Source organism: Protopterus annectens, chromosome 3.part0 (assembly GCF_019279795.1).
Source record: "Protopterus annectens isolate FY-2018-M chromosome 3.part0, PAN1.0, whole genome shotgun sequence".
Classification (NCBI taxonomy): Eukaryota; Metazoa; Chordata; order Ceratodontiformes; family Protopteridae; genus Protopterus; species Protopterus annectens.
In genome coordinates this window covers 1,403,775,665-1,403,791,917 of record NC_056731.1, presented here as the reverse complement: position 1 = coordinate 1,403,791,917, position 16,253 = coordinate 1,403,775,665, and the positions used below count along the sequence as shown (strand labels likewise).

Genomic DNA, 16,253 nt, shown 5'->3' with positions numbered 1-16,253 from the left:
ATAGGAGCCGGAGGAAGAGAATCAGGGTTAGCACTGGAGTCAGAGAAAACATCATCCAAAACATCCATAACAGGTGGAATAGCTAAAGGCCTGTGCTGGGGAAGCTTGAGGAAGGTACGTAGCCTTTTCCTGGAGTCAGAGAATTCCTGACCCTGCCATTGAAAATGTTCCCTCATGGAATGCAGGACTTCACCAAAAGAGAAATCCTCTGGAGGGGAGGCAGAGGGAATTGATTCCTCAGCATCAGAGTCCTTGTAGGCCTGGAAGGACTCTTCTTGGGTATCAGAATGCTCAGAATCCCCGGAAGCTTCATCCCAGGAGAGGTCGATCCGCCTGCTCAGTTCTGGAGCCTTTTCTCTGCAGGTGGCTGGGAACCCACTTTCGGATGAGGCTGAGACCCTGATAAGGGAAATAAGATCCAGCAGCCAGAGACATGATCTGCTTATCAGAAGGGGCCTGTAGGTCTAGGATGGGCCTTGGCCTTGCTGGTGGCCTTATGCGCAGCAAAGGCCTTGATGGACATGGATACAGGAGGCCTAGCAGCCCCACGTGCAGGCGTAACCTTGTCCACAGAAATGGTGTCGGGTAGATCCAGAACTTTGGTTTCGGAGGAAAATCAACAACCGGCACCAGGCATCTTAGCACTGTTATCACATACTTTAAATGCTGTAGAAGTTCGTCCTGCCCTGAGCCAGAATCAGGCAATCGCCCAAATAAGGGTAAATCTGTATTCCTTCCGCCTGAAAAGCTATCACTGGAGCCAGGACCTTTGTGAATACTCTGGGTGCAGTGGATAAGCCAAAGGGCAATGCAGAGAATTGATAGTGTGAATCTCCAGCTCGAAACGCAGATACTTCCTGCAGCCTAGAGTGATAGGGACATGAAGGTAAGCCTCTTGGAGATCCAAAGTTACCATCCAGTGATCCTTGCCCAGGAGGGGTAAAAGCTGTTGCAATGTCAGCATCTTGAACTTGGGGATGTCCAGAAAGGTGTTGAGGATAGACAAATCCAGAATTGGTCTCCACGTGTTCCCCTTTTTTGGTACTAGGAATAGGCGAGAGTAAAATCCTAGGCCCCTTTCTGCCATAGGCACTGGTTGTATGGCCCCTATCTGTGTCAATATGGATATTTGTCTGTGAGCTTCCAATTTGTGTTGGGACGGAATATCTGGCATGCCCTTGAACGGTGGCAAGGTATGGAAATAAAATCTGTAACCGTGGTGAATGATATCCAATACCCATCTGTCTTGGGTAATTAAACTCCAGTTCTCTTTGAAAAGTGTCAGTCTTCCTCCAAAGGTGCTGCGAGACGGAAGCTTCTGGCAGTTGAAAAGGTAGGTCATTGGGTCTGTCTACTGAAAGGGCTGGACCCCTGCCCTCCCTGAAGACTGCGCAGGTGAGCCCCCTGTCCTGGATCTAAAGGAACCCTGAGCTCTGCCCCTAGCACGCCTAGACCTACCCCTAGACTGGGAATCATAAGAAGGGTATGTCCACGCCTTGCTTGGCCAGTTTCTGCTAAACTTTGGTGGTTGAACCTGTAAAAATCTTTAACAGTGTGCATAGATTTAGGTTTGTCCTCCATTTTCTTTAAAACTGCTTCAACAGGCTTAACCAAACAACACATCAGATTGTAAAGGGGCATCCAAGATCCTTGACTTAACATGTTCAGCTAAATTCTGATCCCAGAACCAGGCGTGCTCATGAAGGACAGTACCAGTGGCAGCCACCCTGAAGAGGCCTGTACAGCATCAAAACCACATTGTAAGGAATGCTTACCCACCTGTTCAGACACATGTACCAGATCTTGTAACTCCTTACATTCAATACCTTCTGCCAGAGCATCTACCTTAGACTTTAACTGTGAAAGGAGATAGATTTGATATCTCAGCATGTGGAATTGACAATTTAAAGCCCTCATGGCTAAAGTTGAGGAAGTATACACTTTCTTACCCCATCTGTCTAAAGCTCTTGCCTCCTTGTCCTGAGGAACTGGATTTTAGCCACAGAAGCCTTAACCCCTTTAGGCCCCTGAGTAACTGTCTCTGGATCTGCCCTAGGGCTTTTAAAAGATACTTGTGAGCTTCAGGCACCCTATAGTATCTGTCCGGTTTAACAGGAGCCGGAGGTAAAGAATCAGGGTTAAGGGAAGCCTCTGCAAAACATCTTCCACCACAGAAAGAACAGGGGTATAGCTAAAGGCCTATGCTGAGGTAAAACAAAATTCCCTTAGTCTTTTCCCGGAATCAGAGAAATCCTGACCTTCCCATTTAAAATGTTCCCTCATGGCATGGAGAGTCTCTGAGAATGAGAAATCCTCAGGAGGAGAAGCAGAAGGGGTGGAGTCATCCACATCAGAATCAGAATAATGAGAAAACTCCTGTAAATCCTCAGCCAAGACCCAGAAATATCAGAAACCTGTTCAAAATTCCCAAATTCAGGATCCACCCTAGGCCTTTTGTCAGGAGGGGCATAGAACCCTAATCAGAGTAATTAAATCTTCAGCCATCTTAAGCATATGTCTCTTGGGCACAGGGCCTGAAGTACTAGGAGGAGCACCTGCTACAGCTGAACCTGGCCTACTCTTGGAAGAAGCCTTTGTAACAGTAGGGGAAGGCCTAACCACCTTAGGCAGAGAGGGGAGAACAGCTACCTGAGAAGCCCCTTCAGCCTGGCCTACCTCCTGTGAAGACACATCCTGTAACAACAAAGTCTCCCCTGGGACTCTAGGAAACTTCTGTTTGGGCCTCTGGCACAACCGCGTCTCCAAAGAACCGACGTCCGGTCGGTTGGTGCCTCTAACCTAGGCCTAGGTGTTTTGTCCTGCGCTTCTTCGAGGTAGCGGCCGGAGCATCCGACGGCATTTTGTAATTGCACCGCCTCAAGACTAACCTAGCGCAGTCTAATCTCCTCTTTATGGCACGCTTGTTAAATCTAGCAAGAGGAACACCCAACAACGCCGTGCTCAGGCCCTAAACACGTATACACAAGCTGTGGTAGTCCCTATGTGGTATCTGTTTCCCAAGAAATACAGTTATTTACTTTTTCTGACATCCGTAAAATACTGAGGCAAGAAAACCAAAATATTCTAACGGGTACTTAGCCAACTTGATTCGGCCTGAAACTCCGGTTTCGAAAATCTCAGGACGCCAACCTGCACTCGCAAATTTGCTTCTGCATCGGACCACGCGGCAAAAAGACTGAGGATATGACGTCGGTCATGCGCATTTATACCCTGACGTCCTGGCGTCAGTTTAATGCGCCATGACCGGCGTCAGCCATATACTTTGGTATTCGGGCCGACCGAGGACAGCGCTATACCCAAGTGTAAGGACTGCAGCAATGTGAGATGAAGAACATCTCTGTCCTGATGAAAAATGAGGAAGGGAGGCACTGCCATGAGTGCCTGTATCTCCGAAACTCTTCTTGCAGATGTGACTGCCAATAGGAATGCCGTCTTCCATGACAGAAATTGCATTTCTGAACTTGCTGCTGGCTCAAATGGAGGGAGAGTTAATTTTTCCAACACATAATTGAGGTCCCACGCAGGTACTGGTTGTTTCCTGGGAGGTTTGATATTCTTTATTCCTCTTAGCAAAGGTGAGAAAACACTGGAGGGTCACAATTGTATTTTGCTGAGATTGCTGAGGCATGGATCTTTATCGAAGAGTATGATAGTCCAGTATGCAGTAGTTCTGCCAAGTATTCTAAAATCTGAGGTATACTCGGCAATGCTGTATCCTGACCCCTGTTGGCATTCCAGATGCTGAATCTCTTCCACTTGGCTGAATATGTTTTTCTGGTGGAAGGTCTGTGTGCTTCCAGCAAGATTTCTTGAACTGATTTTGAAAGAGAGTTAGGCAGAGGAGTCATGTTAGCCTCCAGGCTGCCAGATGCAATGATTTCAGGTCTTGATGTACAGTCCTGTAATTGTGTTGTGTTAGTAGTAGGGGCCATAGGGTCAGAGGCCATGGTTTGGTCAGTTATGGTCAATAGCAATGGGTACCAGTGTTGCCTTGGCCAGTCTGGAGCTATCAAGATACCTGTTGGTTGCTCTGCTTTGATCTTCAGTATCACCTTGGTCAGCAGAGGCAGAGGAGGGAATGCATAAATTTTTAGAGAACTGCATTTGAAGGAGAGAGCATCCGTCTTCCAGGCTAGAGGATGGTGAGTCCTTGTGCAGAACCTTTCCAGGTGATGATTTAAGTGGGAAGCGAAAAGATCTACATCCAGTCTTCCCCATGTCTTTGTCAGTCGAGAGAAAATGTGAGGGTGCAGCATCCATTCGTGTGGATCCCTGAAATTTCTGCTCAGGTTGTCCGCCAGTACATTGTCCTTGCCTGGCACAAACTGGGATTGTAGATGTATCTTCAGGCTCAGGGATTTTTCCCAGAGAAGCATTGTCAGTCTGCAGAGGGGATAAGAGTGCCTCCCTGCTTGTTTATGTACCACATGACAGTGGTGTTGTCTGTCCTTATTAGCAAATGTCCTTGTTGTAGTGATTCTTCGAAGGTCTCGATGGCATGCATCACTGCCAACATCTCCTTTTGGTTTATGTGCAGATGTCTTTCCTTTGGGGTCCATTGCCCCTGAATGCATCTGCCTTCCATGTGCGCCCCCCCATCCATGGTCTGAGGCGTATGTTGTAATCATTTGGCCTGCTTGAGGTCTGTTGAAAGACATGCCCTTGTTTAGCTGACTGGCTTGAGCCCACCATAAGAATTCTTTTTGCAGACATGGAATAAGTGGGATTATGTCCTCTAGGCTTTGGCTGTGTTGAGACCATAAGTTTTTTAAATACCATTGCAGCTTTCTCATATGAAGTCTTGCCAAAGGTATCAGCAGGATGCAAGATGCCGTGAACCCCAGGGCCTGCAGGATTTTCCTTGCAGTCAGCTGGGGGAGTTTTGCTAGGCCTTTGAAGTACTCTGGTAAATGCTGCTGTTTTTCCTCTGTGAGGTAGGCCATTTGGTTTTCTGTGTCCAGTTTGGCTCCTAAAAAGATAATCTGTTGGGATGGCAGTAGTTTTGACTTCTGGATGTTGACTGTGTATCCCAAGGCCTGTAGTAGATGCATGACATAGTCCAAATTTTCTTTTAAGGTTTGTTTGTTGTCTGCTTGTATGAGGCAGTCGTCCAAATAGGGGTAAATTTGTATCCCCTGCAGTCTGCAGTGTGCCACTACTGATGCCAGGCATTTCGTGAACACTCTGGGTGCAGTAGATAAGCCAAAGGCAATGCTGAGAATTGATAATGCTCTGTCCCTGCAAGAAATCTGAGGTATCTTCTGCAGCTTTGTCTGATGGGGACATGCAGGTATGCCTCCTTGAGGTCCAGAGTGACCAGCCAAGACCCCTTGCCCAGCATGGGAAGGAGTTGCTGCAACGTCAGCATTTTGAATTTTGGCACTATCAGAAAAGTGTTTAGAGATGACAAGTCCAGTATGGGTCTCCATTTGTTTTCTTTTCTTGGAACAAGGAACAGCCTTGAATAAAACCCCTGGCCTTGCTCCTGAGGAGGAATCCTTTCTATTGCTTTTATACTTAACAGCTTGGAAACTTGAGAGAGTGCCTCTGCCCTTTGATGATGTGGCAGATTTGGCATGCCTTGTCTTATTGGTAGTGTGTGGAAGTGGAATCTGTAACCTTTGTCTATCAAATCCAGAATCCAGTTGTCCTTGGTTAAGATATGCCAGTTTTGTGAGAATAAGAATAATTTTCCACCCAAAGGTGCTTTTCTTTGAACCTCTGTAGGCGGAATGAAAGTCAAGTCATTGTGATTGTCCTTGTGGTGCAGCTGAACTGTCTGTGCCACTTCTTTGATTTGGAGGTTGCCATTGGCGGCCCCTGTAAGATCCTCTGTTTTGCCCTCTACCTCGGCCACGTCTGCTTTTTCCTCTTTGAAACTTGTCTGAGCCGGGGAAGGACCAATTCTTTGAGGGCCAGTTTCTGCTGAATCTGGGTGGCTGAACCTGAAGGAAATCCTTGACTGCCTGTACTGACTTTGCTTTTTCCTCTATGGATTTCAATACATCTTGTGCATTAGCACCAAAAAGCTTCTGTGTTTCCAGAGGTGCATCAAGTAACTTTACTTTAACATGGTCAGGCAAAGGCTGATCCTTTAACCAAGCATGTCTACGTATCACAGCCCCAGTCATAGCTGCCCTACATGAAGCTTCCAGTGCATCATAACCACACTGCAGAAAGTGGTTATTAACCTGCTGAGTGCTATGTATATGATCCTGCAATGTCTTTTTATCAATAGGCTCAGGAGAAGCTAACTTTTTCTGTAAATCATCCAGGAGAAAATCCTGGTACTGAAACATGTGAAAAAGGCAATTTAGTGACCTCATGGCCAGGGTAGTAGAAGTATATACTTTTTTACCCCATCTCTCCAGGGACCTTGCTTCCCTGTCTGCTGGCAGTGGGTTTTTGGCAGAGGAGGTAGCCACTCCCTTGGGGCCCTGTGAAATAGTTTCTACATCCACAGAGTGGGCCTTAAAAAGGTGCTTGTGAGTGTCAGGGACCCTATAATATGTCCGGCTTGATAGGAGCCGGAGGAAGAGAATCAGGGTTAGCACTGGAGTCAGAGAAAACATCATCCAAAACATCCATAACAGGTGGAATAGCTAAAGGCCTGTGCTGGGGAAGCTTGAGGAAGGTACGAAGCCTTTTCCTGGAGTCAGAGAATTCCTGACCCTGCCATTGAAAATGTTCCCTCATGGAATGCAGGACTTCACCAAAAGAGAAATCCTCTGGAGGGGAGGCAGAGGGAATTGATTCCTCAGCATCAGAGTCCTTGTAGGCCTGGAAGGACTCTTCTTGGGTATCAGAATGCTCAGAATCCCCGGAAGCTTCATCCGAGGAGAGGTCGTCCGCCTGCTCAGTTCTGGGCCTTTTCTCTGCAGGTGGCTGGGAACCCCTTTCCGGATGAGGCTGAGACCCCCTGATAAGGGAAATAAGATCCAGCAGCCAGAGACATGATCTGCTTATCAGAAGGGGCCTGTAGGTCTAGGATGGGCCTTGGCCTTGCTGGTGGCCTTAGCACGTGCAAAGGCCTTGATGGACATGGATACAGGAGGCCTAGCAGCCCCACGTGCAGGCGTAACCTTGTCCACAGAAATGGTGTCGGGTAGATCCAGAACTTCGGTTTCCGGAGGAAAATCAACAACCGGCACCAGAGAGATCTCCGAGACCGAAGATCGTGTTAACGCTGTGTCGTCGGCCTAGAGCGGTAGATTTACCACTTCCGAAGGGACCAGAGCACTAGCAGAGGGTTTGGGAGTAGCATCGGTAGTGGATGCGGGCCGAGGATGTCGGTCCCGGTCCTTGCGTTTTTTAGCAGATTGGGTAGTCTGTTGATCCGGCGGCATGATGTACGCAAAGGATTCACCGAAAAATTCCTCGGCGAATTCTGCCCGGAGCCTGAGAGTGTGCTTATTAAAGCAAGCACAGGCCGAGACGTCGTGCTCTGGGCCCAGGCAAGGAAGGCAGAGAGAATGGAAGTCCTTATGAGGTGTTTGTTTACCACAAGACAAACAATTATTAACTTTCTCAATTTGTTCTGACATCGGCTGAGGCAAGAATAAATGTTCCCCAATGGGGTTCTTAGCTTTTAGATGACTTCGGTACTGAAAACACAGGAGCTGACCGACCGGCACTTGCAAACTGCTTCTGCTTCGGGCACCGTGCAGCAAGAAAGACTGAAGAAGATGGCGTCGGCCGATGCCTTTATACTCCAGCCGTGGTGACGTCGGAGAAGAGGCGACACCAGCCGACGCCGGACCCAGACTTTGGAATTCGGCCGACCGAGGGCTGCCTGAGGCAGGACAACCCATATGTTATGACTGCAGTTGCATTCTTGAAGGACATCTGCAATTCTGTCTCCTGCTACAATGGTCTTGGTACCACTGCTGGGTATGCAGACTTGAAATAAGCTTTACATTCTCTATATTATTCTCTTAAAAACTTCACAAGCTTACACTGGCTAACTGCATGAACGGTTGCATTAACTACGAAAAAGAATATCCTTTTCAAATACAACTTCCAGTTCTTTTCCCCCTGTGTTTTCCTGCTGTCTGCTAACCATCAAGTACCAGTTATGGCCCATGCCTTCCTCTGTCCTGAACATTAAGGGCAAGAGCTGACTTGTGGGAGGAAGAGACCTCAATAATAGTAGCCTGTTGTTGTCCCTTTGCTGGCATCTGCACAACAAGAGCTTACCATCATCTCTGAAGGGGGACCAATATAACTCAGAGGACCATATTACCCTCCTGGGCACTCATGATGAAAGCCCCTCTCCTCCTTGCAACACTGTGGCATTGTACAACCCCAGACCACTTTTTACTCCCAGGACAGGCATACCCATCCTCCCCTGGCAGCTCTGCCAAGTGCCCAGGCCTTTTTTTTTTTTTGTAAAGCAAAGAATATGCATTTATGCTGTGCATTCTTTACAGTTTAATGGTCTAGATTTCAGAAACTCCATAAAGGCTTTAGCCAACTTGAAGAGATCCTATAATGACGCCTGGACTTGGCAGCGGGTTGAGACCTCATCCCACTCAGACAAGGCTGAGATAAGCTGACCAATGACCATTTTTGGCTTTGGTGTCTTGAGAATGAGTTTTGGGGTATGGTCCACCTTGGAAGCACTAGCATGTTGGCAGATGTCAAAATCAATTCAGTACCCTCTGAGCTCCTCATGTAACACCATGGGAATGCTGTCCTCTCTCCTGTGCTGACAACAATGTGGGCATTATGATCCTGAAGCATGAAAGGAAGCCCATATCTGACCAATAGCACCTAAATACCAAAGATGTGGAGACCTCTTGAAGGGTTACACTACAGGCCTTGACAGAAAGACAGATACTAACACTGAAGGCACCTCACCAACACAGTATCTCTGCATCCAGTCAGGCTCTCAGACTCCAAGTGCCATCCTTTTCCAGTAATCTCTCTTCAATCAGGTCAATCTCCTAAGAATTTTTCCCTGCAGGTAGTCAGAGGAAGAAATGGCAGTCATCATGGCAAAATGGGACCAGATGCATATTCTCTTTGGTGGCAACAATTCCTAGAAAAAATTTGGGCATGCTTCTTATAGTCTTTTTGTTACATAATGCACACTGAAGACAATTCCGAGCTATGCTCCAATCCCAGTAAAAAAAATAAAGCCAAGTCTCTGTTTGGTATTTGCATTAACTATGACAATTATTCACCTTGGCACATGACAGCTACAATACCACTGACAAAAAATGACGCAACCAAAGACTCAAGATGATCCTCAAACTGCAACAAGATATGAAGATGACAATAGCCAATGACCCTTTACATCACCAGCTGTGTGGGAAGGAGCCTGCAGGGTCTGGGGGAAAAGGGGAAAGATGAACTCTGGGTGTCAAGTCATCCATTTGGCTTTTGTAGGCAGGAAGTTTAAAAGTCAGTACTGTAAAAGTGAATTAAGATAAACACTGGTAATTCTTGAAAGGACACTACAAAATAAAGATAAGATGGCAGTTACAAGAATGAAAATTAGTGCTCTAAAACAAAGCTTTTAAAAAAAAAGGCTGAACATTCTGCCAAGCAGAAACTAGCCACACCCTTATATGCCACAGTAAATGTTATCCGACTACTTGGTTTTCACTTAGCCAAACCATCTGGAAGGGAAGCAAAATGACAGGATAAAAGATTTGTTCTCATGTGATGCCTAACGCATCACTGCCCAAATGTATTTTTAGTACATATTTAACAGAGCCTTACTTTTTGATCCAAAGAAACTTAACTGGTACAGTTTTCCAAGCACATTAAGAAGTACATAGATGCAAGTGCACAAACATACTTAGCTCCATCTGTACTGCTGGTGCAATCTATGCATAAGTGATATCATAACTGTATAAAATCACACGATCAATCATGGTAGCACTTGAAGTAATTTTCTATGCACTGCTAGTCCTATTAAGACACTTACAGAAAATTATTTTTTCATAATTGAGGGCAAAACGCTACGTACCTGTTGTACCAATTGAAAAGGAGCCAATTCAGTCCTTCCAACTGGTATTCCCTGAGACTATTGCTGTTTTTATATTCCCTGGAACTCTCCAACTTCTTCCACTCCTCAGTAGGAGGTTGTTCCTGTTTCAAATAAACAAAATCCCATTATTGGCTTCTGAAAGACCAAAACACACTATTTTCATATTAAATGTCACCTGTAGTTCTTACCACACGTTCTGTTTTCGGCTCTCTAGCCACCAGCTTCTCAAACTCCTCAATCTTAGATGACTCTATATCCTGCTTCAGTTCCCAAGTGCTGTCTTCGTAAGGAAGTGATGTCCACTTCACCAAATAATGTGTTACAGGCTAACAGACATGAACATTATAATATCAGTGACAAAGTCCTGAACATCAAAACTCATTAAATAAATAAAGCATAATAAACACTGAGTGCAGCTACTACAGTAAAGTTTTTTTTCCCCTGGGATTCAAACTGCTATCTTTGATAAATGAAAACTGGTGGAATAAAAACAAAACATTCACCACATCTTCCATCTCTCTCTCAAAGGCAACGCTGCCAACCTCATATTAAAAAGGTAGCTAAGATAACTCATTTCATATTGCCTAAACCTCACTAACTACTGACTGGTGTAAGACTTATCAACTCCAACTCTTCCCTTTATGTGGTTCAGCTTTTTACTCACTGATGTATATTTTGTTCAAATCACTTTGCCTTCCTCTTCTTCTTGCTGTACAGACTTTATGACAGCTCTAAAACATACAGTATCTACAAGTGATGACACGTGTGTACTTTTTCTCACCACTTCCTACTTACCATTGTGATTGCTACTGCATGGGGCTATGCCTGAAATTGGTCCATTTTGATCGGTGTACTACCCCACAGACTTAAAAAAAAAAATAAAAACATGGGATTGTGGCAAAAGAAAGTGACCAAAACCTTGGCCAGGAATAATCTAGAAACTGAGTTAAGCATATAACAAATCAGTAACAAAAAAGGTAACATTAAGAAACAAAGCAATAATGACGTTACGCAAGAAATTCCAATGGATACCATAGCACTAAAAGGAAAAGAAAAAGCACAGACTTTACAGCCAAGTTTAGGCAGTTCAGTGCCACTAAAACAAAATTAGCCAAACAGTTAAAGTACTGTCCAACAGATTTTATGAGAAGCAAACAATCTGTTTAATCTGCTACACAGCTAAACCTGCAGAAATCACAGCTGTGTTAGGACCTCAAAATAAATGTATATATTTAAGTACAGTCATTGTTGCAGCCATTACCTTCTTGGGATACCCTGTCTGCAGGTAGCTCACCTTGCCCGACTTTAGAGCTGTGCCTTAATCCAAGGCTTTGTCTGACTCATCAGTGGTATACAAGAGGGGCACTGGACAATGCCATCTTCAGCTCTTTCATGCACTGGCACAGTACTAAATCCCAAGTGGGACAAAAGCTGACATCTGTGCTGCAGGTCGACATCAGAGGGCACAAACTCTCCCTCCCACTCCGGCCTGCATAGCAAAGTTTTACGGTGAGAAGGCCAGAAGGAAGACAAGAAGGTGAAAACTGTATCCACTGGGTACCTACCCTAACCCAAGGGCTGAAGGAGGAGAGAGAGTGAGCACAGAAGGTGAAAGTGAGCAGGACTACAACACTCAATGCACTTGAACATCTACATTTATATTTAAGTTCCTAACACAACTGTACTATACTCTCTGTACTTTTCAGTGTTGTAGTTGCTACTTTTTGTGAAAGCTCAAAGCAAGATGGCTACTTTTTGTGACAGCTCAAAGCAAGATGGCATATGATTGTTAATACGTAGGGTTACCACCTGTCCCACTTTTTGAGGAACAGTCCCTCTTTGGGCAGTTGTGTCCTGCAAAAAAATTGAAAAAATGGCAAATGTCCTGAGATTTTAGGACAAAATAATTTCCTATATTTTATGTAATAGTTGAATAAAACAGTTATTCTGTACCTGAAACACCTAAATGTTATAAAAAACAGAATAAGCAACTAAAATGCTACAAGAATAAGCTATTATTTAGGCAAAAAAGTGAAATTCTGACCTTGGTACTGGCCATGGATATGTTTCGCCCTGCAAAATCTGACGTTTGTACCAAAAATGTCCCACTTTGAGCATTTGAAAAGGTGGCAACCCTATTAACAGGCGAAAAAATTAGGGATATCAATTTTTGGAGAGCAGCACAGGAAAACCCTGACATAGCTCTACAGATACCCCTAATTTTATGTGAACACAGGACCAGGTGGCTGCTTCTAGGACATCCTGCATGTTTACCCTTCTGAGGGATGCTATGGTGGCTGCAATGATTCTAGAAAAATAGGCTTTGGGATATCCAAGATGAGGTTTGCCAGAAACAGCAACAAGAAATACAATGTGCTAGCCATTTAGATGTACTCTGCTGACCGGCTTCTCCCTCTGTCTTTAGCTCTGGGCACAATTAACTGGTCTGATTTATGAACTCTCCAAGTCCTGTACAAATACAATATTAGCAGTCTATGTATACCTAAGAAATAAAGGGCTTTCACTCACTTGTTTTGACTATTAGGGAAAAAAACAGAAATAGCTTGTTTGAAGGGAAACTACACTACAGCTTTAGGCATAACAGCTTAGTGCAGAAGGGCAACCTTTCTGATGGAAAACTATGAAGGACTTCCTGCACATCAAAACTTGTAGTTCTGAAATCCTTCTACAGCAGCAATAGCCACTACAGCATCTTCTAGGATGAGAAATGCAAGGGTGCAAAACCAGCTGGCTCAAAGGGGGTTAGGGTCAGTTTCTCTAGAACATAGTTAAAATACCACAGTACAGCAATTTCCTTTTTTGAAGATCTAAGATGGAAACTCCTTTTAAGGAATACTTTACTCAAAGCTTAAGAGTATTGGGGGGGGGGTCCATGGCCAGGCAGGGTAAAACAACAGACAATGGAACCTTAAGTAAGACCAGTTTTAAAGCAGACTTCCAAGTAGAGGGTAGCACACATGCCTTTGAATGTCAGGAGATCAAAATGCTATGGGCTCTATTACCACATCACACATTTGGATTAATTTTGCAGTACAGGCAGCCGAAGTTCAGCATTGGGGGTGTTGTACTCCTAAGTGCAGTGCCATTCAGACGAAACAACCAGGGTCCCATATGCTTGAGCAGGTGGCAGCACAGGTAGATGTAAAAGATCTCACAATACCTATGAGAGGTGGCATACAGGAAGTTCCTTGGTGCCCTGGACAAATTTCTCTTAGTCAGTACAAATACCGGAAGACTCTGAAAAAAGGGAAAGTACAGTTGTGTAAGTAAACTTGCCATAAAAAGTACAGTTGTGTACACTTACTATAAATGTAGCTGTATGAGTGTATTCACTGTTGCAGTCATCACATTTGGGTTATCTGCTTGCAGTAGCCCTCAGTCGGCCTGATTATCAAAGTCTTGGGTATCAGTTGCTGAATCATCTTCCGTGACATCAGGTAGTCAGGGGTATAAAGCATGCATCCGACGCCATTACATCAGTTTTTCTTGCCCCAGATATCAGGTGTCCCCCTAAATTAAAAAAAAAAAATATATATATATATATATATATATATATATATATATATATACATACATACATACACACACACACACATACATACACACACACATATACACACACACACACACACACACACACACACACAGTTATACCTCCAACTAAAAAGCAAATACACCAAAAAGCTTTTAAGCATAGTGAAGGAGAATAGAGGTATAGCCAAAAGAAGTCAGGGGGCTGGAGGGAGGGTAAACAGGACTGCAACAGTGAATACACTCGAACATCTACATTTATGGTAAGTGTACACAACTGTACTATGTTCTTAGTGTTTCACTGTTGCAGTCATAGCTTTGGAAAGGATGGCAGGAGTAATTTGGATAGCATTAGGACCAGCTATAAGGACCTGCAAGACTGCAGTGGCAAAGCCAGCTCTGGATTTACAGTAAAATGACAAATGGTAATGCTTGGTGAAAGTATGTACAGAACTCCATGTAGCAGCTTCTAGGATGTCTCTGGTAGGGACACCTATGAGAAAGGGTGTAGAAGTAGATGCAGCCTTGGTTGAATGGGGTCTAATCCCCTGTGGGATAGGTTTTCCGATGTGCTTATGGCAGAAATGAATGCAATGGCCTATCCATTTAGAAATGGTTTGCTTTGAAATAGCCTTCCCCGCTGCCCCTGCAGCAAATGCCAGCAGCAGCAGTTCAGATTTCCTTTGAGGTTTAGTCCTGTCAAAGTAAAATCTAAGTTGTCTGTGCACATCTAAGGAGTGCAGTATCTGTTCCCCTTTGTTCTGTGGGTTAGAAAAGGTTGGCAAATGAATAGACTGATTAAGAGCCACAATGGATACCACCTTGGGCATGAAGGAGGGATTGGTCCTGAGGGACACTCTGTCCGCATGAAAGATGATGAAAGGCTCCACTGCCATAAGGGCCTGTAATTCAGATAAACTTCTTGCTGAAGTGATTGCTAAAAGGAAAGCTGTTTTCCAAGAAAGGAATTTTAACTCTGCACTTGCAGTTGGCTCAAAAAGAGGAAGAGTGAGTTTTTACAATGCAAAGCTAAAGTCCCAGACTGGAGTTGGGGCTCTCCTGGGTGCTCTTAAGTTTTTGGCCCCTCTGAGGAACTGCTTGAGCAGTGGGTGAGAAGAGGGGTGGGTTCTGTGTTGTAATGAGCTGAAATGTCTGAGGTGTGAATTTTGAAGGAGGAAAAAGAAAGGCCGCTGTGAAATATCTCAGTTAAGTATTGAAGAATCTGAGGTAAATTGGGGGCTGCTGTGGCTATCCCTTGAGTTTGGTTCCAGGCACAGAATCTTTTCCATTTTTCAGCATATGATTTTCTAATACTAGGCCTCCTTGCCTCCAAAATGACATCCAACACTTGTTTACTGAGGGACAGTAACGATGAGATTAGGTAATTAGCCAGGCTGTCAGGTTCAGGGCTTGAAGCTGGGGGGTGTAGAATCTGGCTATCCCACTGTGACAGCAAGGTAGGGGTCTGAGGCAGGTGCCATGGGGCTAGCTGTGACACACTGTGCAAGAGGGGGTATCAGTGTTGGCGTGGCCAGTCTGGTGCAATCAGTATCATCCTTGGTTTGTCCTGTTTGATCTTTAGTAGCACTTTGGAGAGGAGACACAGAGGAGGAAAGGCATAAACTGATATTCCAGCTGAAGGACAGAGCATCCATTTTCCAAGCTTGTTTGTGGGGAGTCCTTGTGCAGAATTTGTCCAATTGGTAGTTCTGAGGGGAGGCAAACAGGTCTATATCTGGGCACCCGCATTTGTTGATCAACACGTTGAAAGTCTTTGGTTCCAGTTTCCACTTGTGTGGGTCCATGAGATCTCTGCTTAGTTCGTCTGCCAGTGTATTTGGTTTTCCTGGCAGGAATTGAGCCTGCACTTGGTAGCTCAAGGCTGTGTTCCACAGAGCCATGGCTAGTCTGCAGAGGGGGTAAGAATGGGTACCCCCTTGCTTGTTTATGTACCACATAACAGTGGTGTTGTCGTCTTTACCATTAATTGTCCTGGAAGAATGTGGTCCTTGAAGGCTGTCAGAGCATTCTGTATAGCTAACATTTCTTTTTGATTGATATGCAGGTGCATTTGGCTTGGGTTCCATTTGCCCTGAATGCACTTCCCTGCCAGGTGAGCCCCACATGCACAGTCTGATGAGTCTGTTGTTAGGGTTTGGGTGGTAGGGGGTAGAGTGAATGGTAGTCCCTTGTTTTGGTGGCAGGCCTCTGCCTACCAAAGGGATTCTAACCGTAGGCAAGGTATGATAGGAATCACTGCTTCTAGATCCTGAGAATGTTGACACCATAGGCCTTTTAGATACCATTGTAGTTTCCTCATATGCAGTCTTGCATATTAGTAGAATGCACGAGGCCATAAACCCCAAAGGCTTGCAGTACTTGCCTTGCAGACAGGAGGGTTTTTGTGGCCACTAGTTTGAAATAAGTTGTCAAATGAATTTGTTTTTCTGGCGACAGGAAAACAATCTGGGAAGTTGTATTCAAGCCTGCTCCCAGGAACATAGTTTGTTGACAGGGTACCAGATGAGATTTCTTTTCGTTTATGGTGTACCCTAGACAAGTTAACACCTTTGTACAAATGCCAGATGATTCAAAAGTATGTCCTGGCTTTCTGTCTGAATTAGACAATCGTCCAGGTATGGGTATATTTGAATATTTCTTTGCCTGCAAAATGCAATGACTG

At 44.8% G+C, this 16,253-nt stretch overlaps 1 protein-coding gene across 1 annotated transcript in view; it reads right to left on the bottom strand.

Annotated features, from left to right (window-relative positions):
• CHD7 (chromodomain helicase DNA binding protein 7) overlaps window positions 1-16,253 on the bottom strand; it is a 2,781,650-nt gene that overhangs the window by 923,331 nt on the left and 1,842,066 nt on the right. Inside the window, exons 12-13 of the mRNA XM_044065875.1 lie at window positions 10,207-10,344; window positions 9,998-10,119 (exon numbers count right to left, since the gene is read on the bottom strand). Of these exons, the coding sequence (XP_043921810.1) occupies window positions 9,998-10,119; window positions 10,207-10,344 (260 nt within the window). The remainder of the gene's footprint in view (window positions 1-9,997; window positions 10,120-10,206; window positions 10,345-16,253) is intronic.